Below are 24592 nucleotides of genomic sequence, written 5' to 3' on the forward strand. Positions count from 1 at the left end.
ATAAAAGTGCATTAAGTGCATGCATGTAAACATTTTGTTGGCACTACCAGTGCCAAGATATCATGGAAGGGGAATGGAATTGGGTAGGGGAGTGGGGTTGGGATGTACAGAGAAGGGAGGAGACACTATACATTTTCATAACATTATTATTTACACATAAATCCTTTATTTTTTTATTTAATTTTTTTAATCTTTTCATCTTTATAGATAACCTCAAATATAATGGTTCTCGTTAACAATTTTATCAGTCAGGTACACTTCGTCCACACACATGTTCACATTCACTCATTATTTTCATTAGTATTGTTTGCTGTTGTCTGTGCCCCCTCATCCACCTCTTCCTGCACACTATTATATGCCTTTCGCACATCCGTCAAATGTACCCAATATTTGAGTCCCCTTACTTTTACCGCCGTAGGCGTACAAAATACCACTTCATATGGTCCGTGGAACCGTGGCGCATTCCACCGGCGCGCAAAGCTCTGGACATAAATGAACTCTCCCGGCATCAGCTGTACCGGTGTTTCATGTTCCGTAAGGGACTCTGTAGTGTTCCCTTCTTCCCTTGTGAATGGTGGTGAGAGCTGCTTTGATATTGCGCGCGCTGCCCTAGTTAGCTTTTTCAAGTATTCTGTGAACTCATCTCCCAATATTGCGGCGCTTCTGTGTGCGTCTGAGTGTTGGCGCAGTGGGGAGTGTGCTGTGTGCGTTCGACTCCCCGTCACGATTTCGTGCGGGGACAAATGGTGGTCCTTGCTTGGCTGATTTCTCAGCTCAAACAGCGCAAGGGGCAGACAGTAAATCCAGTTCTTCTTTAATGAGAAGCACAATTTCGACAATCTCCCTTTTAACAGACCTTTCATTTTTTCTACCAAGCCATTACTTTGAGGATGATAAATCGAGCACAAATTGTTTTAATCCCAATAATGTTGTCACTTCTTTGAAGAGTTCGTTCACGAAGTGAGTGCCGTTGTCTGAGCGAATTACGTCACAAATTCCCCAGCGCGGAAATACTTCCCTTACTGGGAACTTTGCAGCGCTTTTAGCATCAGGTCGTGCACATGGGCCTGCTTCCACCCATCTTGAAAATGGGCATACAACCACAATCATGTAACGTGCCCCATTACACCTTTCCCCCATGTCGGCGTAGTCAATGTGTAGTTCTCTGAATGGCCCCATCGGTTTTGGAATTGTTCCCCTGAGTGTACGTAATGTCATTCCAGAGTTGTATATCTGGCACGTTGTGCACTCCATTGTCAATCTTGATATGTGCTCCTGGAGACAGGGCACGAACCACTATTCTTGTATCTCTGCTGCAATGTGTTTTGTGTTGTGTGCTGGAAAGTGCAATTGCTGGAATGCTATTTCTAATAGTTTGACCGGCATTACTACCTTCCCTGAGTTGTTCTGCCGCCATAACAAGTCTGTTGAGGATTGGCTGCACCCTCGTTTTTCCCACATCATTTTTTCATCATCACTTGCTCCTTCCTGCAGCTCTAGTATTTACGATATGGGCATCGCATTGTATCCTTCTGGGAGCTCTTCGTTTGTCTTGTGCTGTAGCACGTGCTCACCGGTTTCATGTTTCTCAAAGTATGAGGCTTCCTTGGCAGCAATGTCCGCTGCCGCGTTCCCCAAAACACTTTTTTCATTTTGATGCTAACATGCATACACATTGTACACAATTAGTTGTTTGGGCAGGTATAGATTTTGGACACAGAGAGACATTTCATTGGGCTATCTGAAGCAGATTTTCCTTCATTTATGGATATCCCACCTTAGAATAGGGAAAGTTAGGCAATACAACACCCTGCATTTTAAAGTTAATAAAAGACAGACAAACTTGAACCTGTTTTCTGTGTCTTACTCCTGATGCCTCCACACCACATACATTTTCATAACTGTAAGAACTAATAAAGGTTAGATTTTTTTTAAATAATAAAAGGAGTCAGGACACACACACACACACAAACACACCACACCACACCCCCCCCCCACCCTCCAAACGAGCAAATGATATACCGTCACAGTGCTGTTTGGCAGTCAAAGGCTTATTCATTCAGAATGCGTTTAAGCGGAGAGGAAAATGTCTGCAAGGTTTCGAAAGTAACTCTGAGGTTATTCTGTCATTAAATCATTAGCTCAATACCAACACGGACTCTGGGTCTCTGGCTACCATTAGTGCAGCTTCTACCCGGGTTATTTCCACTCATGGTCTGTTCCAGGAATAAATGTGTACATGCCTAGCAAAGAGTGTTTTACTGCAATGCAAGCATACTCTGGTCGTGTGCACAGGATTACATGATTGTAGAACTAATGTTCACTCAAGTTGCAGAGTGCCTAAAGTTATTTTGCGCACAATCTTTCACAATCAGCCCTTTGAACAGAAGTTCTATTATCCTGATGTAGTATTAATGTAAGTAAGTTGGTCTGTTACATCTATGGCCATAATGTCCTCAATGGCATTTTCCTGCATCATGAAAGCATTTGTGGCTGCAACAGAAGTGGCTGACTGTTTGAGGCACACAGTTAATGTCTGACACAGTGCAGGAAGGCAGTTGATACATAAACAAATAAGAAATACTATTGCTAATACTACCATAAGAATGGATACCAACTTCCAATCAAAAGAAGTGAACATCGACTATAGGGAACCACCTAAATCCAATGTGCCCGTAGGGACATGTGCTTGGTCCACAATACTCTGGAGGTTTTTAATTGCATGCTTTACTGAAGGTGAGGTGTTTGGTATAAATGAACAACATTTTGTTACCATAATTTGGCAATCCCTGCCTTTCTCTGCCAAAATAATATCGAGTGACAGTCTGCGTATATCTCTGGAGTTAATAGAAGGACCATACTAGGGAATGATTGCTTTAAGGATATCTCCCATTACCTGAGGTCCAGTATCATCCTGTATTACATTAAGCTTTTTTCGTAAAAAAGGAGACCAACGGCTCTCTTTTACTGTGATAGCAGGCAGCACAAACCCCATGTGGCACCGCCCTGCCCAGTTAGAATGTAACCAAGAATATGCATTGGTAGCACAATTAAAATATACCGATCTGCTACATAGAGAGGGCCTTTTGAACACCTTGGCCGGTAGGTGCAATGTATAGTTACAGTTGAAGGTAAAGCCCATATCTTTTGGTACCATTGCTGGAGATGAACACACTACCTAAGACAGTATTGTTTCTTAGAGAACAAAGCACTTAGAAGGACTCTCCACAACATGTCAAATATACTCTCTCAGGCGAGCAATAAATGTTAGCATGCAAGGGCTTAAGTAGATCTATGTCCAACCAGTTCAAAGCACATTTGTCCGTGACAAGCAGCAGAGCCTCACAAGAGATGGGACGAATGATGACTAACATTGGTTCCGATATTGGACTTTGAATACGTTCATTTGACACACGGTCAGTCTGGGTATACCACTGCTCAGGATTTTGCCTGGTATCTGGGTAATCTTTAGTAAAAGACAGTAACTCCATTCTGTTTCAGGGTACCTGGACCTGGTATGCGGGGTTATCAGTATAAAACCCAGGCTCTTCTCTCATAAGAGACGTTTGAGTTACCCAGACTTTGTTGGGGCATTTATGATCCAAAATGGGAATTTCGACACAACCTTTGGATAGGAGTCTGAATCAAGCTTACACTTCTGGATAGTTAGCTCTATTTCGTTACAATCTCTCGGGAGGGGGTACACTTCATCCTCCTCCTTCACCATTTTATGTAACAGCCACATTCGCTTAGTTGGTTCAACCACTATTGAGAATATAAGTGTATCTCGTTGCTGGGGAACCTGGCTTGTTTTATTCCTTCTACTCCATTTTTGATCCATGCTAACACTACCCTTTCTGCGGTTTCTGTGGCGTGGGTTGTAATCCTATGGGCACGAGGTGGCGTGGCGAGCACCTTATCACCAGGTACGCGATGGGGGAGGCCTTTTAACCATTAAATATTCTAACAGATCTGTCTTGTCCTCTAAGCTCACTCCTGATTCAGGTGTTGGGGCTGAGGGGCAAGACCTGGCTACATACAAACCCTTAATTCTCATTGTATCTTCAGTCTCCCTCTTCCCAATTTCTTTTTCATCTCTTTATGATCATATGCATGCGCTTTGTCTTTTTCTGATTGCAGTTTGTTTTTTAATCTGTTCTCTTATAGATTGTTGTCTAGCATATTCTCCAGCATGCGATCTGGCATTTATTCACATGCTCATGAATGTTCACCGTCCTCAGGCTGGAAATCCTCGGTAAAAGGAAAAACGGTTTCAATTTCACTTAAAAACTGTATTTCTCCTCTAAACCAATCAGTGTCTTCTGGATCATACTGCCCCCATCCAATGACAGTACTCTCCATAAGCCCCTCCTCTGGCAGCCATCTTCAGATTTTTACTTCACATTTCAGTGTTGGAGTCCTTTAGTTTGCTCTCCGAGCTATTTGTATGTTTTCTTTTTGTAGTTTTTGACTTCTATTTTTGTTCCAAAGTATCCCGTGTGCTCTTTTCTCCATCTGCCGACAGCGGGGATCCTTTGTCAGTGAATTTTTAGCGCCCCTCAAGGGCAAAGATCGTCAAAGATTCTAGAAGGGCCTACTTTGCGCCCTCCGACCATGATGGAGGAGACGAAAGGAAGGTCTCTCTTGTGTTTGTGGAGCACAAGCACCTGCAATGCCTCCACTGCCTACACCTGGATCACAAGGAGGTGGAGTGCGAAATTTGACTCTGGTTCTTCAAGGATGACGAGGGACAGGCACAATAGACTGGTGGTGTGGCTCAACGCCAAGGCCTCTGACCCGTGCTCCAAGCAGGATCATGCCTCACCCAGGAACGGCCGGTCCAAGGAGCGGTCGTCTAAGTCCTTTGAGTGCACCTCATACGTGGGGGTCACAAGATAAGGCCAAGACCCTCAATTCCCAGTACACTGGGTTTGCCACGAAAGAGGGTCCCAAGGTGTATAGGGTGCGATCGACCTCACCGTCCACCCCCATTGCCAGCCGGCAATCGAGCTCCTCCTCGAAAAGAAAGTCCTCTACACTGGCGAAACTTAGTGAGAAATCTGAGAAGCAGCGGACCGAGGACTAGAAGGCCGAACAGGCCCAATTGGCACAGGCTAAGACCTCATTGGCGACGGATTTGGTGACTGCTACTGCCACGACAGCTAAAGGTGCTGGCACTGCAAAGGTAGCCGCTGCAGCTCAGAAGGTGACCCTACCCCCAAGGCGCAACACCGCCGCAATGACTTTGGCAAAGTCTGCTGGCACACCAAAAGGGGGTAACTTGCTCAGGAAACAAGGGGGGGTGACGAAGAGGCCCGAAACACCCCTCGCAGGCCGTGGCCCAAGCCATGGAGGTCTCATCTACGGACAGCGGAGACCAGGAATCCTTGCACACGGTCCACGAGGACGTTGAAGAGGACGGCGACAATGGCGCAGGGCCTAGTTTTCCTATTCCGCCTCCCCAGCTGAGGGACATTTTCTTGGATATTCTGTCAACCCTGCACACCTTGGTGTCAGAGATGCAGATGAGGATGCATCTGTCCCCTGTGGTACCCCAGGTCCATGAACAGCCTACGGCAAAGAAGAGGAAGCATCATCCGACGCCCCTATTTCAATATCTGCCACCACGTTGGGTCCCTTCTCCCCCAGTAGACCCAGACACGGGGACGGATATGGCCACGACGACGACGAGGCTATATTCATGCCATGTGTACCATCTTCCCACATGTCCAGTACTGCTGTGGTGGCCCCATAGGTTGTGGCTGTCCTCCATTAAACCAGTCTCCTTGCACAACTTGAGGTCCACCCCCTCGTGCTCTAGGGGCAAACCCTCGTCCTCGCGGCCAGTAATTATACTCTCCCCTTCCTGCAACATTCCCTCCAGCCATTGGCTGTCCTTACTGCGCTTCTTGTGTAACCATTCCCCATCCGCTTGTTAACATTGCTCCTTCTATTGAAAACAAGTTCTTCTGCACTACCTTCGATTCTTCTAGCTTGCTATCCTCAAGTTTCTTTCTGTTCTTATCTTGTAATAATTGACAATGGTGAATGAATGCGACACAGACAACAGGTTCAACATTGGTTCTTGATCTTTTTTTTAAATCAAAAGGCAGGATGGAGTAAGGTCTTGACTTATGCTAAGGTCGGAATCGCCTACGTGAAGAAAACTAAGGATCGTCTGTGTCAGGAAGTCCAAATCCAAAGTCTGTCTGTGTCCAAAAGATATACTTGCCCTCACAACTAACACTTTACTGTGACTTGAATGGCCACCATGCACTTTGTGACGCTTTCTGTATTCTTCTGGCTCTTGCCAATACAGGTTGCCTGTTAACCTGCAGTTCCTTGAACTCTTTAACTTTTGCCAGTACTTCTCATCTCATACCATTTTTGGTATTCTCTTTACTTTTCCAAAACTTGTGTCGCAAACAACTAATTCTGTGGCATCTGCTACTTGCACCACTTTTCTTTCATTCCATTCACAAGTGCTCATAACTTGCTTTTGCTCTGTGCAACATTCAAAAAGTGCTTACAATTTTTTTCAGTTAGTTCGTTTTTCACAATTACTTATTTCGGCCTTCAAAAGTGCTTATAACTTTCAGTTTGTTCAATATTCAAAGACACTAGTTTCGGCATTCAAAAGTGCTTCTAAAAAACCTTCAGTTCGTTCGACATTGAAGACTGATTTAAGTCCCTGGAGTGCCCCGGTCTGAGCGTTTCCCTATTTCCACTCACTGGTTGCATACGGCCACTCCCTTCGATTTCTTTCAACTCCCCGCTCTGCTTTCTGGCTTCCAATGGCTCCGCTCTTCCCTCGAGGCAGCCACAGAGAGCACTGCTCGCTCTCCTGAAGTCCCACCGTGGCTGGAACACTTCAGTGCCCCACAGCTCCTGCTGCGTACACCTGACGAGGAGGGCAGCAGGATGTCCAGACCTTCTTGCGGCCAGTCCTGGCCCCAACGTCTCTCTCCAGCCGGCTCTGGTTCTCCCGCCCGCTTCTTTCTCTCCAGGCCATCTCTCCTCTTGTGCTGTGCGGACAACATTTTTATACCCATTGAGAGATTTAAACGACCGCAGGTGTGGGTCATTAAGTTCAATTGCCTGACCCTGGCGAAGTGCCTGGCTTTGCCACCTGAAATCCGTCCATAGTCATCTTCTTCGTCTAAGTACCAGAGTGGTGTCTGGAGAGGTTTACTTTAAAGGAAGTGTGCATACCTCTGTGTTGTCTTCTCCTTGTCTTGCTACTTGACTGATATGTGTCTGCATTAACAATATAGGACTGATAGGCATTTATCTCGCCCAAATGAGGATGTGTACTCCTAGTTGGTCTCTTCCCCGTCCAAGTGTTGAGGTGATGTTTCTGGGGTCAATTGGGGGGGGGGGGAGAAAAGGGAAAGGGCACTTAGCCTACAAAGGTTTGGGGGATAGAGGGTACATTTTGAAAAGGGAAAGGGGGATACCTAAGGACGTCCTGTCCCCACTCCCCAAGTTCCCTCCACCCAGGTTATCCTCCCTCGCATAGCCACCCCCCTGGATCAGTATCCAAAAGCGATGGCCTTTCCCTGGTCACCTCAGAGGAGGATCCCGGGGAAAAAGAAGTGAGGATGCCTGACATACCTTAAACCTCAAACTGTCCTGTGTTATATATCGTGCTCCCCTTTCTCTAACAATGGGAATTGCGTTACTCCTACATTGTACCTAGGACTGGTTTATACAGGGTTATCTCTTAATTCTGTGTCCGTTCCTTTGCGAGCCTGGGGGATGGGAGCTGGTATAGGCTGGTATAGGCTCGGGTCTTTCCTTGTCTAATTTTTCCATATCGGACCACTGTCCTTCCCTCTCTGGGTTCTTGCTCATGGAGGGGCCTTGCGAGGGGCCTCCCTCCTATCCCCCATCTTCATTCCCTTAGTTTTCCTCATCTGAACACATTGTTGCACAATTGTCCTCACTCCCTCTGTCCTCCATATCTTCAAAGTCTAACCTTTTCGGAGGGTTTACCTCATATATACCCCTTCATGCTCTCTGTAGTAGACTCGGTTCTCCTTTCTGCAGCGATCCCACTACGCTCTTATCTTTTGGGTAACAACGCTTCTGTATTAATTGCTGATCCTTCTTCGTATTGCTGCTCCCTCACTTTCGTCTGGAAGAGTATGATTTTCATTATCTCCTCCATTTCTTTAAAGCATCTTTCTAAACTCTTTTCTCTCTCATGCTCCTGTTCTTCGATTCTCTTTTTCATCAATGTTCATGCTCCACAGCAATTTTCTCAACTTCCCTTCGCCGTCTCTTTCCTGTACTATTTCCCTCACTCGTTTATCTTTCACTTCCCTTTGCCTCTTTCTGCTTTTTGCCTTCTCACCTTTCCCTTTCTTCCCTCTTTCTCCTGTTCTTTGATTCAGTTCCCTTCTCATCTGTTCCTGACGTCTTTGCTCCTTTTCAATGCTTTCTCTCCCTTTCTTCTACTTCCTTTATTTTGTTACCCCATTCTCTTTCGTCTTCTAACATCCTCATTAGTCTCGCTTCGGCTTCCTCTTTTTCCTGTCTCATTTTAGATTCCCCGTCTTTCTTTTGGCTCGTCTATAGTTTTTCCGTCCAATTTACATAGTATTTGTCCTCCCACACACTAATTTATGTGATCGCTGTCCCTTCATTTTTAGTTTTTTCTTCTGCCTTTGCGTTCCCTCTTTGTCAATCTTGCCTTTAATTCGCAGCGCTCGCTATGTTCTTCGCGCATGGACACTGTTTTTTGATGGTTAAACTTAGCTCTGTTTAGAGCGTCCTCATTACTATAAGTGGGTGGCGCATATGTGGGGCTAGTGTACCACGCTGCTGCTTTTAATTTGTTTTAATGGATAAATCCCTGTCCCTCAGCGGGTGGATCGATCCTCTGGGGGGGGGGAGGAGGAGCAGTGTCCTCCCCTTTATGCTGATTAAGCATCCACTTCTTCGGGGGTGGATCTTCCACCTCATCTCCGAACATTTTCCACAATTCTAGACTAGCTAATCTTTTCTGCAACTTTTCCCCCTTTATACAGCTTGAGAAAATGTGGTCATGTGCACTGATTTTGAATTCCTTCTTGGGGCCAAGGCAAAAACATTTTATCTGCTGTGATACTTTTGCCTCTTATCTTTGTATCTCGGCAGGGATTTGCGTAGGTGCATAAGTGGAGTACCTCCTCCCATATTGGCACGGTGCACTCTTAACTGCTAATACTTACTAGACTTAAAACCACACACTCTTCAAATCTAATACCTCTGCACTATCTGGTTACAATTTTCTATCAACAATCTTTTACTTCACTTCGCCACTTTTCTATATTTCCTTCCAAGCCTCTCTGCTTCACCAACAAACCCACTGTCTATACTTCACAACTCAGCCTCTTAAGTCGAAACCAAAACGCCTCATGTCCTACGATATAAACCAATTTTAACACCACCTCATTTTCCACACCCTAAAATGTCACCCCCCCTCACCGCTGGCCAACAATCACTTACATATGTGTATATATATTTCTGATGCTTGTGGATCCCCTTGGATCACATGCTAGGCATAGGGTGACATGTAGTGGTAGTCGCGGAGTATTACATTTTTGTTTTTGAAACTCGAAAAGGGACGTCGACAGGGTGTGCCAGTAATACTATCCCTAGTGTGACATCTCCTGTACCCATGGTCCTTCACGTGTCAAGGTCATTCAGATAGTTTTGGCCCAAGACACTAAAGGACTGGAAGACTAAACTCTGGCCCACCTCGCTATGCAGGTCGAGGCCGCCATGGACGTTGAGGGAGCCTCCAGCGATGGCAGCATCAGCGTTCTCAGTAATGCCGAGGGCGATCGGGACCCGACTGTTTCCCACGTGGGAGACTTAAACAGGTAGGCCGGCGGTTCTGCTACAGAGACAACACCCGGCGGCTCAAGCACCCACACTGCATGCCACACTAAACACGCCCCCCATGGCCGACAGTCGACTGGGCTGTCGACTGATAAGTCACACACAGTGTCGAAGGGAAGTACCGAAGAGTCCCTGTTCTCTGGCCCATCGCGTTTGCCACATGACAGGCCTCATAACAGATGCTGAAGTCTGTTTCTGACACCGCAAGTAAATCAGACAAGTTCTCGGGTACCGGCAACCATGCATCAAAAGACACGTTGGCGGCCCTTGGTAATAATTCAACTTTAGAGAACTCATTAAAACACGCACCACAGACACTCTCCTCAGATCCAAAACTTTGACACCCCTATCCTCAAAAACACAGATTACAAAGGATAAGGAACACACTTCCCCTAGTGACACCCTCTCAGGGGCAATGTACCACAAACAATCCTCAACACCAGAGCCTTTCACTACCCCTGTTCCCACAGTTTTACCAAGTTCCACTCAATGGACCCCAAAAGAATTTGATAGAGTAATGATGAGAATGTCTAGCTTTGTTAATTATTTTGATCAACACCCTGATCAATGTACCACCGCTGGGGGCCCCCCCCTTAAGGAGATGCAGCTAATAAAAAGCCCGACGCCAAAAGACCCCACCTAGACACGGCAAAGCCTAGTACCTTTACCTTTTAAAACATATCTGACGACCTATACTGTTTTGACACTTCAGGTTCACAGGACCCTGGCTCAATAGCAGACCAAGGGGACATGGAGGATACAGACCAATATGATGATGTATACATCATTCAATCTCCAGGCCATATTAACCAACCTGTAGCTGATTACCCTGTGGATATTCAGCTGCAGTATAAGATCTTCTTTTAAAAGCTGCAGTTGGGGATAAGAGATCTGCAGCACAGTTCATTTCACTGCTCCAGTCTATCCAAAGGCGCATTCAGCCTTCATTACTTACCCCCACCCTGACAAGGGCAGTCCGCCCTTGCATTGAGATGTTTAGACCAGCCCTGTCAGGCCCATTGTATATCAGGAGGCAGCTAAAGCCTGACTCTCTCGCGGTGACCACCACAAGGAAAAGAGTGGGCACACCTTTAGCCTCTGCCGAATCAACTCCTGACAAGGAGAGCAAAAGAATATACACACTGGGCAGGAAAGAAGCTTCCTCGACTGCTTACCAAGTGAGGATAGCGAACAACACTATGATCCTGGCGAGTTATAATTGCCACAAGTGGGACGAGATTTCACAACAAATAGACTTGGCCCCAGAACCCCTAAAAACACAGTTTTTACAAACAGTAGCTGAAGGTAAACAGGTGGAAATCTGCATCCTGAAGAATAATCTAGGCGCAGCAGACAATGCAGGCTGGATAGTAAATGAGGGTACCCTCATTAAACGCCATGCATGGCTAGGTCAATCGGGTTTCAAGCTGGAAACCCAAGCCACCCTTTTAAATATGCCAATTGAGCCTAATGCATTATTTGGGAAAGCGGTCAAGGATGCACTGAAAAGTGCTAAAGAGGAGTATGACACCCTAAAATCGCCGGGACAGCTCACAAACAAACCTTTTGTGCAGAGAGGTACATTTAATACACACAGGTTTAGAGGACAAATCTCGAAGCAGTCCGCCAACTACAATCAGGCCGGGCAGACTTCATCTTGGGGTTCCTTGCAGGGGCAGTCCTCCCAACAAAATGTTCAAAGGGGCCACAGAAGGTGCCACAGAAGGTGGAGAAGTAGAGGCAGGGCCCACTCCAGAGGCTCCACCCCTCCAAAGCAATGATCACCCACTCCAGGTCTCTCCCATGGCAGAGAGGAGAACACGGCGGCGGACGCTCTCAGCAGGCAGAGCAGTCTCCCATGAGTGGGAACTAGCTCAGGAAGTCCTTCAAGAGATCTTCACCCTTTGGGGAACCCCTCAAGTGGATCTGTTTGCAACCAGTGCAAACAGGAAGTGCAAACTGTACTGCTCCAGGGAATTTCCCCCAAGAGGAGCTCTAGGTGACGCGTTCGTAGTGGATTGGAAGTTTCCACTCCTGCGTTTCCTCAAGTCCCCGTCATTCTTCACGTGATCCGGAGGTTGAGAAAGTTTGGGAAACGCATGAGCTTAATTGCCCCAGATTGGACCAGGAGGGCGTGGTACCCGGACCTTCTGGACATGTCCATCTGCCCTCTAATGCGTCTTCCACAAAGAGAGGACCTTCTCTCGCGAGAGGAGGGTCGGGTTCTCCATCCAGAGGTCAAGACATTCAGCCTTCACGCATGGTTTCTGAGGCTGAGATGCAAGGATTGGGACCTCCCGGATGACGTAATGGAGATTTTGCTTTCGGCCAGAAGGCCAGCAACAAAGTCCATGTACTTATGCCGTTGGAACACATTCTGCAGCTGGTGCAAAGACAAGAACCTGGGACTCCAGGTTGGAACTATTAAGGACTATTTGGCAGCGCTATCCATCTTTAAGCGCTGTTCATATGAATGTTTATATTTAAAAATTGCACTAGTGACCCAATTTTTAAAGGGGGTGGGATATGTGTGTGTGTGTCCGTGTCTCCGTGTGTGTGTGTTCGTGTCTCCGTGTCTCCCCCCCCCCCCCCTACCCGCCGCCTCACCATCTCTTTTCCAGGTTCCAGTTTGGGACCTCAATCGACTCAAATGTCTAATATGTACACCCTTTGAACCTTTACATTATGTCTGTTAAGGTTGCTAACATTTAAAACCATTCTCTTGTTAGCGTTAACTTCAGCCCGTACAGTGAGTGAATTGCAGGCACTTTCATCCAAGCCACCCTTTACTATCTTCCATAAGGGTAGAGTTGTTCTGAGGGTTGCGCCATCATTTGTACTCAAAATAATTTCTGATTTTCATGTAGGGCAGAAAATAGTTTGACCTACTTTCTATCCTCCACCTCATCCTGGCAAAGAGGAAGAGAGATTACATAGGTTGGATCCACGCAGAGCTCTGAGCTTTTACATATCAAGGCTATCAAAACGTCCTATTGATGATCCTCCTTTTATATGCTATACAGGTCACAAACTGGGTCAGGCTGTTACAAAACAGACCTTATCCAGGTGGATCATTCTGGCAATCAAGGAATGCTACAGACTGGCGGGCAAGGATCCTCCTGAAGTATTAAGGGGCCCATTCAACCAGGAGCATGGCTACCTCTACAGCCCTGCAAAGGGGTGTACCAATGGAAAAATGTGTGAGGCAGTGACGTGGTCTACTATTCACACGTTCACAAAACATTACTGCCTTCAGTCTTCCTTCGGTCAGGATGGAAGCTTTGGGAAAGCTGTCCCACATTCGGTTCATGAAAACCATTAAAAATGAAATTCTTACTCCTGCCACCAAATCTAATACTGCTTTGGGAGTCTATCAAAGATGAGGAATACGCGGGAGGACACAATCAGTACGAAGATCAAGTTACTTACCCCCTGGTAACCTTCTTTCAGCTCGATGTTGCTCCCAACCTATCCCACAGTAGGATTTCCCATGCTGTTACAGCTTTCCCTCCTTCAAATTCGAGTACAGTCAAACCCGTGGTTATGCGTGTAGTTTCTACTGCAAGAAAAACAGAACTGAAGCCACCAGGCGCTGCGCATGCTGTATATGCCTTCGATTACATCATTCTCGAGACTGAGGCCCTCGAGGGACATCGAGTCGACTGCATTGACGTACAGCTCCCTCTGCCGAAAAATACATTCTGATGCAGCTGAAGCTGGATATCGGCTATTAAAGATGAGGGAGGAACAAGCTTTGTCAGTGCAAGACCCTTTTTTTCTTATCCACAAAGACAAGTTGGTACTAAGAACACACCCTAGGTTGTCACCTAAGTTCATATCCAAGTTCCATGGTTACCAATCCATTGAACTGCCCGCTTTCTTTCAAAATCCTTTAAACTCCGCTGAGAAGAACCTCCACACACGGGATGTAAGGAGGGAGGTTCTTTATGTAAACAAGACCAAACCGCTAAGAAAAACAGAGCAACTTTTTGTCTCCATAGCACCTGGCAGGGAGGGTGATCACGTTTCTAAAAAATACCATCTCTAGATGGATAGTGAAAGGCATACAGCTCTGCAACTCGCTATCAAAAAAAAGTTGCCTTTCACACCAAGAGCTCACTCTATCAGAAGTACAGAAACTATTTTGTCTTTCATTGCAGACGTCCCTCTGGACACCATTTACAAAGCCGCTACATGGAGTTCCATATATACTTTTACTCCGCCTTACTGCATTGGCACATATCTAAAGCAGATTCACAGGTGGGACAAGCGGTGCTAAAACATATATTTGCCGCTGTACATTCACACAACCCACCACCCTCTCCAGACACTGCTCGCTAGTCTGGGCATAGCATGTGATCTAAGCAGATCCACAAGCCTCAGAAGGGATACATTACTCACCCTAATCATATTTCTAATGCTTATATCTTCTTAGATTCCCATGCGCCCACCATTCCTCCCCTGTGGAGTAGAAGGTGCATAGATAGATGGCTTATTCTACTCTTATCTGCTTTATTACATTTGTACTCACGCTACACTTCATGCTACCTCATGTCAGAAACAAACAATCTGATTGACCTCAACGCTTGTAGGACCATGGGTACAGGAGACGTTACACTAGGGATAGTATTACTGGCACAACCTGTCGACATCCCTTTTTGAGTTTCGAAAACAAAATGTGTAATACTTTGCGGCTACCACTAGATGTCGTTCTATGCATAGCATGTGAATCTAAGCAGATGAAAAGCATCAGAAATACGATTACGGTGAGTAATGTAATACATATAGGTGTACCTTCAAAATCCCACAATCAAAATTCTCACAGCTGTCTTCTCATAGCAAGGGAATCTTCTTACTTTGCATCCCAACGGGATGTTTTCAATGCCTTCTTCCTAAGGTTATCTTGCTTTATCAATCACGACTTCCAATACCTCGTTCCGAGGTTTAATGCCTGACCTTCCACGACCCTTGGCACAGGTAGTCTTCTCATAAATAAAACACTTTATCACTATTTCCCACTCTATACATCCAATTGTTCTCATACTTAATTATCTATGGATCGACTGAGGCCTCTGGTATCGCTCCTCCATCAACGGGTCGTTCGCTTTCGCCCTGCAGGGCACATCCATGGGGATTGGGGCAGAAATGTCACCTAGGGGGCTCCTGATGACCGTTTCTAGGTTCACGCGTGATTCTCTGGTCCCCACTTGTTACTCTGCAGTCCTCAGGCTCGCTTTGGGAAAGAGACGACCATCCGGGGGGTCTTGGTCAACCATCTGGCTCTGCTACCATATGTAATGGAGGGGTGAAAAAAAATTCCTGCCCTGAGCAGACCCGGTAGGCTGGGAAAGCCCGGGCTCAAAAACAGAAGAGTCAGAGTAAATGACAAAGACCTTTTTGATTTAACAATTGTAAAGCAGGGACAGCAGTAAGCACACAAGTCTCAAAACTCTCTAATTTCATAATGCACCTAAAGGCAAAAATATGTCACTTCTGACGTCGCAATGTTATCTGGTTTAGTAAAACCTACGGTGAAGGTGGGATTTGGTTAGTTGTATCATATAAGTGTATATTATCTCATTCTGATTGGTTTTACTCTTATCTGATGGCTCCACCTGGGACCACCCCTAAATTGATAATGGTAGATGTGTCTCATCATTACGTCTTTGGATTAGTTCATGCAACTGCAGCAAAACACCATTTGAAAGCAAGGATTGGTTGGCATTGGTTTCACCAAACTTGATTACTTTGCAGGTCATCAACACATGTTTCTTTTGTTCTGGGAACTCGGAGGGAGTGAATGTCTTGGTTTCTCCATGTCTGAAACTAATGAATAGCCGTTGTGTTGCAACGCTAAGTCACGTGTGAGGAGACCACGTTTTGAATTATTATACTTGACTTTTACCAGGGTTTTAACCTATTTTACTGTGGGTGGCGTTACCCTCGCAGGCCACTGGAGATTTGTGTGAGCTATTTCTCTCAGTACTAATCTTAAATAATGAGCAGCAGGTCCTTGAAGGCTGTCCATTTCTTTATTTTAATCTAAGAAAAATGTATTCTGGTTGGGAACTGTTTATCTAGTATGCTCCTCGGTTCCTGTCCAAGCCTCCCCTTTCTGTAATAACCTTGGTGCGCTTTGCAGCTACTGTCCAGTTTGTTCATCTCTGTGCTAATTCAGCGAATTTTCCTGCCGCTTCGATGCTCCTTCAAGCTCCCCTGTTCCTTTCAGCATGGCAGCACCGTACATTTTATCCAAAATGTTTGCTTATTACTGTTGCGTTTCTGCATTAAGCATGCATTATGTGTGTTCTTGTACATCTTGCGTTACACCGAACATATTATGATTTCCAGTGTCTATTGAGTGCAATGTATATTCATATATAAATGCAGGTTGACCTAATGTTCGTGTAACTTCGTGATGAATGTATGTCTGCTTCGTGTATCGTAGCAGTTGTCAGGACTGAAACGCTTCTCTCATTTCTACGATATAGAGGCAGCCCAGGGGCCAACGCCATGGATGACGCATTCATCTGTCTCTCGACCAAGGCCTCAAGATTATCCAACCACTCAACTGATTTGCGTACCTGTTAATACCGAAAGTGTATTTAAGTCTTGTGTTGTCCCCATTTGCTGCTTTTTTCCAACCACTATCTAGTGTGCGGAGCTTCTTGGCAAAGCTCTTCCATGATCAAAAAATAAATGCAAATACACATTTTCTACCCTCTGTTATAGATTCTTAGATTGTAAAGCCTTTTTATGAAGTTATACCGAGGCTCCAACCTCCCTCCTCTTGTACAGTTTGTCAAGCAGATGTTAATCCTGGTCTTTTCATTTTATCATTGGCAGCGGCTGGTGGAGGCAAATGTTCGCAACAAGATTCTATACTTGATTCAAGCCTGGGCCCACGCTTTCCGCAATGAACCCAAGTACAAAGTGGTGCAGGACACATACCAGATAATGAAGGTGGAAGGTAGGTGTGCACTCACTATGGTTGTTTTTACCTGTCTGCTGCCTCTATGACTAGTAATATTCATGTCCTATGGAACAGAAAATACATCGTTAAACAAAGTAAAACCTTCTCATACATGCCCAGAGTAGAGAACGGTGACCTAGGCAAAGTATGTGTACTACACTCTTGAGCATGTCCAGTTTGATACCTGCCTCAACTTGTTGTCCTTATTTTTTGGCTAAGTGCCTTTTATGCACCAATATGGGTGTAAGCACATGCTCTAGAGATCTGAGGACTAAGCCCCTATGAGAGGACAAGCTCCCAATGGCTGTGGCAAGGGGTGTGTTTCCCTTGCTTCAAGACACTCTCCAGTCCAAGCAAAGGTCAGCTATGCCATTCCCAAAGCCTATCTTTCCATACAGACATTGCACCGTTGGATTATCGACCTGAGCTGTAAAATAAGGCAATCCTCTTTACCCTCACACCAGAGAGCAAGGGTACTCTTGTTAGGAAGTTTTTCTTTTTGCACCTTTCCCTTTACCTCTATGTAACACCCAGCATACCTGCAAATGTTTTTGATAATGCATTGATTTTTGGGAAGGAGGTCTTTCTCGGCACCACTCCCTTTCTTAACTCTTATGTTGGGGGCACTGATAAGTCCTTATGGCTAACGGTGTGTTAGGTGGAAAGCCCACCTTTTAGCTAATGTGGTATCCCCCTCCTACTTTCTTTTTCCAGTACTCCAATTAAGGTACAGTCCCGTGCACTTATGCCATGGTCTCTGTATAGGAAAGATCTCTCATTTTGCATCTTTTCCCTATTGACTTCGATGGGGCGACGAGGCATATCTGGTTTCTTTTGGGACTCTAGAGCAAGCTACTGGGACTGCGCAAACTTGGCTTTATTTAACATTAATTGTGACACAAATGTAGTGATGCTGCCTGGTGCAACCCTAGGCAGTCATATTTTATTGCGGAATTTGTCAGTGTAGGCACTCTCACATCCTACCTATGACCAGAGAGGAATCTCTAGCCACTTTTGAATGTCCAAACGCATTGCTACATTATAAATGCAAAAACAAAGAAGTGATGGCTGGAAAGTTTAAAATGAATCTTAACCACTGGCATTGCTCTAGGCACCCTCCAGACCACTGTTCCTCGCATGCCAAGCCATTACAGAAGGGGAAAGACCATATGCAAATCAGGTTTGGCCCCACCCCAAAAGGGGCAGTCCAGCCCGAACTGCTAGGCCACATCCCCTCTGCACAAGACCACAAGCATCCCCAAACATGTTTCGCCCTTGTTGGGGCTCATCAGTGAGGAGTAGCTTGGGTCTCTAGGCCCAGCAGGCACGGGACCCACGTCTGGGCACACCCGTCCCACTCGGGTGACAAAGCAAAAACAAAGAGGTGATGGCTGGAAGGTTTAGAATGAATCTTAACCACTGGCATTGCTCTGGGCACCCTCCAGACCACCGTTCTTCGCCTGCCAAGCCATTACAGAAGGGGCTTGGCAGGGTATACCCGTCCCACTCGGGGTGACAAAACAAGGGGAAAGACCATTGCAAGTGGGACGGGTATGCCCAGACGTGGGTCCTGTGCTTGCTGGGCCTAGAGGCCCAAGCTACTCCTCACTGATGAGCCCCAACAAGGGCGAAACATGTTTGGGGATGCTTGTGGTCTCGTGCAGAAGGGATGTGAACTAGCAGTTCGTGCTGGACTGCCCCTTTTGGGGTGGGGCCAAGTCTGATTTGCATATGGTCTTTCCCCTTCTGTAATGGCTTGGCAGGCGAAGAAAGATGGTCTGGAGGGTGCCCAGAGCAATGCCAGTGGTTAAGATCCATTCTAAACCTTCCAGCCATCACCTCTTTGTTTTTACATTTTAAATGCACCACATTATCATGTGGACGGAAGCCTTGGGTTGGTTAGTCTGTGCTCAAGCTGGAGGGCAGTTTGGTGAAGATCGATGTTGGATTGCGTCAGGATTCATTCGTGCTGAAGGGGTAGGTGTGGGCAGTACAAGGGATACTTTTCTGCTTTACTTTGCCTGTTTTGCTCATTCTTATCAGGAAACTGACTAATCCCTTAGGCTATTCATACTGAGAGACTGTCTCTCTTTGTGAATTCTTGTATTTTTATAACTGCACACTTCACCTTGCAGTGAAGTGCAGTTATGATACTTTGCATCCTTATAACATTTTTATATTCTGGCTTTTGGTTTACTTTTACAATGTGCCTGCTGCTGGCAGAAGTGATATTTTTACTATTCTTTGTGACATTGTACTTGTCCGCTTTAGCATTTACAGCAAATCACTTCTAAAGGTGGCTCGCACCTTAAGATGGCTGTGCCACATTGTTTTTGTTTGTTCTTTGGCCATATTGGTCTTTGACCTTCTTCTTGCCTTCTCACGTCAGGAAATGCCTTATATGGAATACCCTTTCCTGGGGAAATCTGTGGCTTTCGCAGGCTCAGGGTGGCTAATGTGTGTGACCAGAGGAAGGGGCTTGGGACTGACTAGTGCCAATCCACATCCCTGGTGCTGAATGTCTGTTGCTGGGCAGATGGCCACTTTAAATGTTTCAGATTCTTATCATTGGTTGTCTTGGAAATTCTCCCAGCCCAAATCTTGGATAAAAGTAAAGCTCCTGCAGCTGTTTGACAGATCATCATTGAAGCCAAAACCTCTACGAAGAAGTGCATCCCCCGAGGACGACTGCTGCATCTGAGCAGGATCGACTACAGTTCTGTCCCAGTGAAACCCTGCTCCTCTGTCCTGATCTCAAGAAGACCCTAGTCTGTGCTTCGACCTCTGGACCAGTGGCAACAACTAATCTCGACCTCTGCTTGAGGATCTGTGAATTCTGAACCTACTGAAGTGTTCCTGGACCAACCGGTGGACTGACAAGCTCTCTCATGGGCTACCTCGGTGCAGCCGTCGCCATTCAGAGTTCATTCTTGGAACTTGGCGGATCTTCAGCATATGGAACAAGACCCCTGCTCCTGCATTCTGAGCCTTTTTGTACGAATGGAAGCTGTGGTGGACCTGCTCCTGTGTTTGTCCCCTGAAGATCGCTTGTCACATCCTGACCATGGTGACTCCTATTGCAACACTCCCGTTCAGTCCCTAGAAGTGACTTGGGATGGTCTGCACAGCAGAAGCATTTCTTTTTTTTGTTTTCGTGTTCTACCGGAAGCTGTCTGGAACCAATTCCTAAGCACCATGACCGACTGAAACTAAATCATAACGCTGAAAGTGATCTGCACCCACAGCCCCTGGGCCCTCTTTGATGGGACCAAAGCACAAAAGATTGTGTCCCCAGTGGATTCTGGAACACCAGCAGTGGTCTCCTGAAGAATCTGAGTCAGGTGGTGGGTGCTGAGATGGATTTCTAGAATCTAGCCTGGTCGACAGATTTTAGGAGGCCACCCTACTTATAATGAACAGGGAACTCTGAGAGATTAGCTGAAACCCAATCGAGGTAAACTTGGAGAGCAGTCAAGGTTATTCTCTTGGAGAGCGCGAGTGGGGTCAATGAATCCACACAGTGAAGCACACATTAATGCAATTTAGACAGCAATGTATAAAAATACAATATTTATTCTAAGCCCTAAACACACACTAAAAATGAAACCAGCAGGAGATATTATCGCACAATAGCCAATAATAAACAAATATACACTCACCATAGGTTCTTAAAATGCATTCAATTGACTTAAACACTACAAGAAGTATAAAGTAAAGATGGAACTAAGTCACATGTGATTTTCCCTAACTTCAGCAGTCCAATCCCTAAGAAGAATGGGGCCTTGTGCCCAAAAGTCACATGATCCGCAATGCTTCTCCCCAGAATTTATATGTTGCAGGTAAGTTATAAATGTACTTGTGTTGGTGATTGTTCAAAGGAAGATATTCAACCAGGTTACTGTGTAAGTAAATTGTGTTCTTATCTTTCAGATGTTACTACCTAGGTTTGATGCCCAAAAGGTTAGTGGAATGGAATGCTTGGATTCAAAGGGACTAGTTCCCAATGTTATCCTATGGAGGACAGGGGGAGCCAAATGCTTTGCGTTTATCAGGTGTATATAGCGCTTTAATCCAAAGCGCTTTACAATATAACAAGGTACAATAATGGGAGAAGCATACTTACAATCCCGATGCAAACCAGTGTAACAATATGAAGAACAGTTTCCTTAGATGGAGGACGCGAGGGAAGGGTGAGGAGGAAGCGAGGGGGGTAGGGGTTAGCCAGGGAGGGGGAACAAAAATTCAGTTGTCTGATTTTAAATTCCAGAGGGTGTGAAAAAGGGGGGGAGGGAGGTATGAAGGGGATAGGGGGGACAGGGTAGAATGGAGGAGAGAGGAAAGAAGGATGGTCCAGGGGGAAGTGAAGGAGGAGGGCTTTCAAGGCGGTGCAGAAGGAGGAGTAGGTGGGGATGGAGGGGATAGAGAGAGGTAAGGAGTTCCAATTTTAGGGGGTCCAAGAGCTGAAGGGAACGGAAGTGTGAAGAGGCACATGGTGAAGGGGGTACAGTGAGTAAGAAGAGATCAGCGAAGCGGAGAGAGCAGGAGCGAGTGTAGAATGAGAAGAGCGAGGAGAGGTAGGGGGGACCAAGGTCATGGAGAGATTGGAAAGCAAGACAGAGGAATTGAAACAAGTTGGGAGAGGAAGGGAAGCCAGCCAAGGTGGGAGAGCGAGGAGGAAATAGTCGCGAGGACCGAGGAGACAGAGAGTATGGATAGAGGAGTGGTAGATGGATTTGAGGGGGGGTCCAATAAGAGACAGAGTGTCCAAAGAGGAGAGAAGAGCAGTAGAAGAGACGGGAGAAGATGAGGGAGGAGATTAAGAGTTTAGAAGCGTGGAAGGTGAGGGAGGATCAGATTTTACGAATGGTGTAGAGATTGTGACGGCAGGCACGAGAGGTGAGAGAAATGTGGTGGGAGAAGGAAAGGGAGGAGTCGGAAGTGGAGACCAAGATTGCGAGCATGGGCAGAGATGGGAAGATTAGAAGGGGGAAAGTGGATTGAATGAGGAGGGGGAGGGGATAGTGTTAGAAGGAAAGAAAAGAACTTCTGTCTTGTCAGTATTGAGGGAGAGAAAGTGAGATGACATCCAGTTTTTAATAGCCGTAAGGCAGGAAGATAAGGAGTGATGGCGATCAGGAGTGAAAGAGGAGAAGCAGAGAGAGTTGGGTGTCATCTGCGTAGAAGTGGTGAGAAATGCCGAAAGAGGAGATAACGGGGGCGAGAAGGGAGGTATAAAGGGAGAAAAGAAAAGGGCCGAGTACAGAGCCTTGGGGAACACCGTAGTCCAAGGGGATGTTGACTCTGATTGGTTTCATTTTCTGTTGTTGGTTTCGATGAGAGGTGCTCAGGGGCTGTGGGTGCAAGGATTCATCGGGTCAAGATGCAAGATACAACCCCTGGCGATGAAGAAATGCAGGATTCACAGATTCAGACCTCTTCAGGACACTTCACAGGACGGGGGAAGGCAAGTTCTAGCGATGGCCTACGCACACAGACTTGCAGCAGGCGTCCTTCCAGTTGCGGTTGAAGAAGTTTCTCCAGCGGACTGGATCCATTGATGCTGGTTAGGCAACTCGTACCATTAAGCTGGCAACCACCAAAGTTCTGGGTGCAACCGCAGTACGGTGATGGTTGTGGCGAGGTAGCCCACCAGAGAGCTGGACAGTCAAACACGCTGGATCCTCAAACACGCTGAGACTGGTTGATCCCAACAGTCGAACGATTATAGCACTGCACAGGGTCTTTGCAGTTCAAGTACTTCAATGGCTCACCGGTGCTAGATGCAAGAAAGGATGCTGGGCCGCTTAAGGAGTCTTCTTCGGATCTTCAGTTGGTTGTTCGTCTATGAGGGATTCTTGGCTTCACGCTGATCTGCGGAAATGGCTGTAAGAGTCCTCTTCCTTTTTTTCATGTGCATTTATATTGGCATTTCTTAAACTGTGGTAAAGCAGAATAACCGTCCCTCCAACTTCCTATGCCTCCTGTTAAGGATTTCAATCAGGCGACACACACTTTGGTCTCGGCCTAATATGTAGCGCACAACTGAGATGCTTTTCTCAGTATCTTATGCAAATTCAATTAGAAATGGTACACAACTCGTATCATATACCCCGGGTCAAAATGGACCATGAACCAGGCTGGTTGGTAAAATGCAATATTTATTTATTTATTTTAAAATTCAAAAGAAATTATACCATTTTTAATATGGGACAGCAATCACCAATGGGGTGATAATTAAAATGAGAATGTAAGCAATGCACTTGGTTTAACCTTCTAGTGGAACATATACAAAACACCAGGGACTAGGAGCACTTTTTGATTTAGGAAAGATATCACCCGAGTTAGGATTTCCCCCCACAAATAATCCATTCTGAACGGATAGAAAGACACAGCAGGTAATCGGGAATAAGAGGCAGAAAACGGAATCAAAAACAGAATCAAAATCCGACCTTCCCTCGCTAAATAAGAGTGGTAAACTGATTTTAAACCACTTGCAATGTTATGAAATGACACTCAGAAATGGACAAATAAATAATGAATGTGTGTTAAAAACCTTGAAGTAAATGCAATTCCTCACTAAAGCAACAATGCAAAGACACTAACCATCACAAGCAATGGATTAGTAGAAAGTTTAAAACGGATTGCAGCAAAATGACACGTGTAAAAGTTACATTTCCTTTCAATTTCCGTGTAAATGTACTCAAAACGGTTTCTTTAAAACAACGGGTGAAATATTGCAAATCGTGATGCGGTTTTTAGTCTGAGGGACAGAGGTACATCACAGGGATATTACAGAAGTGAAAGAATGGGGGTAGCTGGTGAATTGAGAGCTTTCGAAGGAGTGAGTTTTGTTTTTAGGAAAAATATAGTGGTCAAAAAGAGAAAATCAGTTTTAAAAGTGAAAGGCAAATATTACTTAAACTAGATTTAATGGCTAAGAAAAGAGGAACACCACGCCACCCGTGAATATAAAAGTTACGCCGCAGTCGTTACCCTTCAGGCAGTGTATCCCTTTTCTTTAGGGAAAATTAATTTATTTATACACAATATCGCTAATGACTTATGACCTATGCACGACAGAAATGAAGAGAAAAGTGGTGCTAACGCTTGGAGATCAAGGACAAGAACACAGAGAATTCTGACAGTATTAACAAGTTATCAGGATAGGACGGCTTAGAGTGTGGGATAAGGACAAATGCAAGACAAGTAGACTGGATTTTTATGGGGTTGGGATTATACTTACAGTCCACTTTTAATTTTTGTAATTTTTAGACCGTCAATGGTATTGGTCACCACACGGCAGCGCGCCTGGCCAAGGACAGCTGGGCAAAAGATAGTTGTGCAGGGTCGGGTCACCGGATGGTAATTCTGGCTGCTGGATGGCACAGGTACCGCTGGATGCAGTTACTGGGCAATCAGTTAGTGGGCAGCAAGCCAGGCTGGTTCAGGATGCTTCCCAAAAGAATACCACAGCTTTCCCCTTTGGTTATTTGGAATCTTAGTGGGATTTCAGAATTGAGGCCTTAATGGGAATAGGATCAGCAATGCTTGGGTTTTGCAGTGAGCCCTGGAGTAGGGTCAGCAATGCTTTGGCCTTGTAGTTGGAATCTGGATTCAGCAGGATGAATGGAACAGGAACGCCAGCGCAGGAAAATCGGGAAGAGTCTGTGTCTAGTGTCTTGTCAGGGACTCTTATTTATAATGCATGGTGACATCAAAGTATGTGGCTGG

At 45.8% G+C, this 24592-nt stretch overlaps 1 protein-coding gene across 4 annotated transcripts in view; it reads left to right on the top strand.

Annotated features, from left to right (window-relative positions):
• HGS (hepatocyte growth factor-regulated tyrosine kinase substrate) overlaps positions 1-24592 on the top strand; it is a 793272-nt gene that overhangs the window by 97750 nt on the left and 670930 nt on the right. For all 4 annotated transcript variants that reach the window (XM_069655261.1, XM_069655264.1, XM_069655262.1 and 1 more), the window contains exon 5: positions 16735-16858. In XM_069655261.1, coding sequence (XP_069511362.1) covers positions 16735-16858 — 124 coding nt within the window. The remainder of the gene's footprint in view (positions 1-16734; positions 16859-24592) is intronic.

Source organism: Ambystoma mexicanum, chromosome 3q, assembly GCF_040938575.1.
Source record: "Ambystoma mexicanum isolate Mex_15411 chromosome 3q, UKY_AmexF1_1, whole genome shotgun sequence".
Taxonomy (NCBI): domain Eukaryota; kingdom Metazoa; phylum Chordata; class Amphibia; order Caudata; family Ambystomatidae; genus Ambystoma; species Ambystoma mexicanum.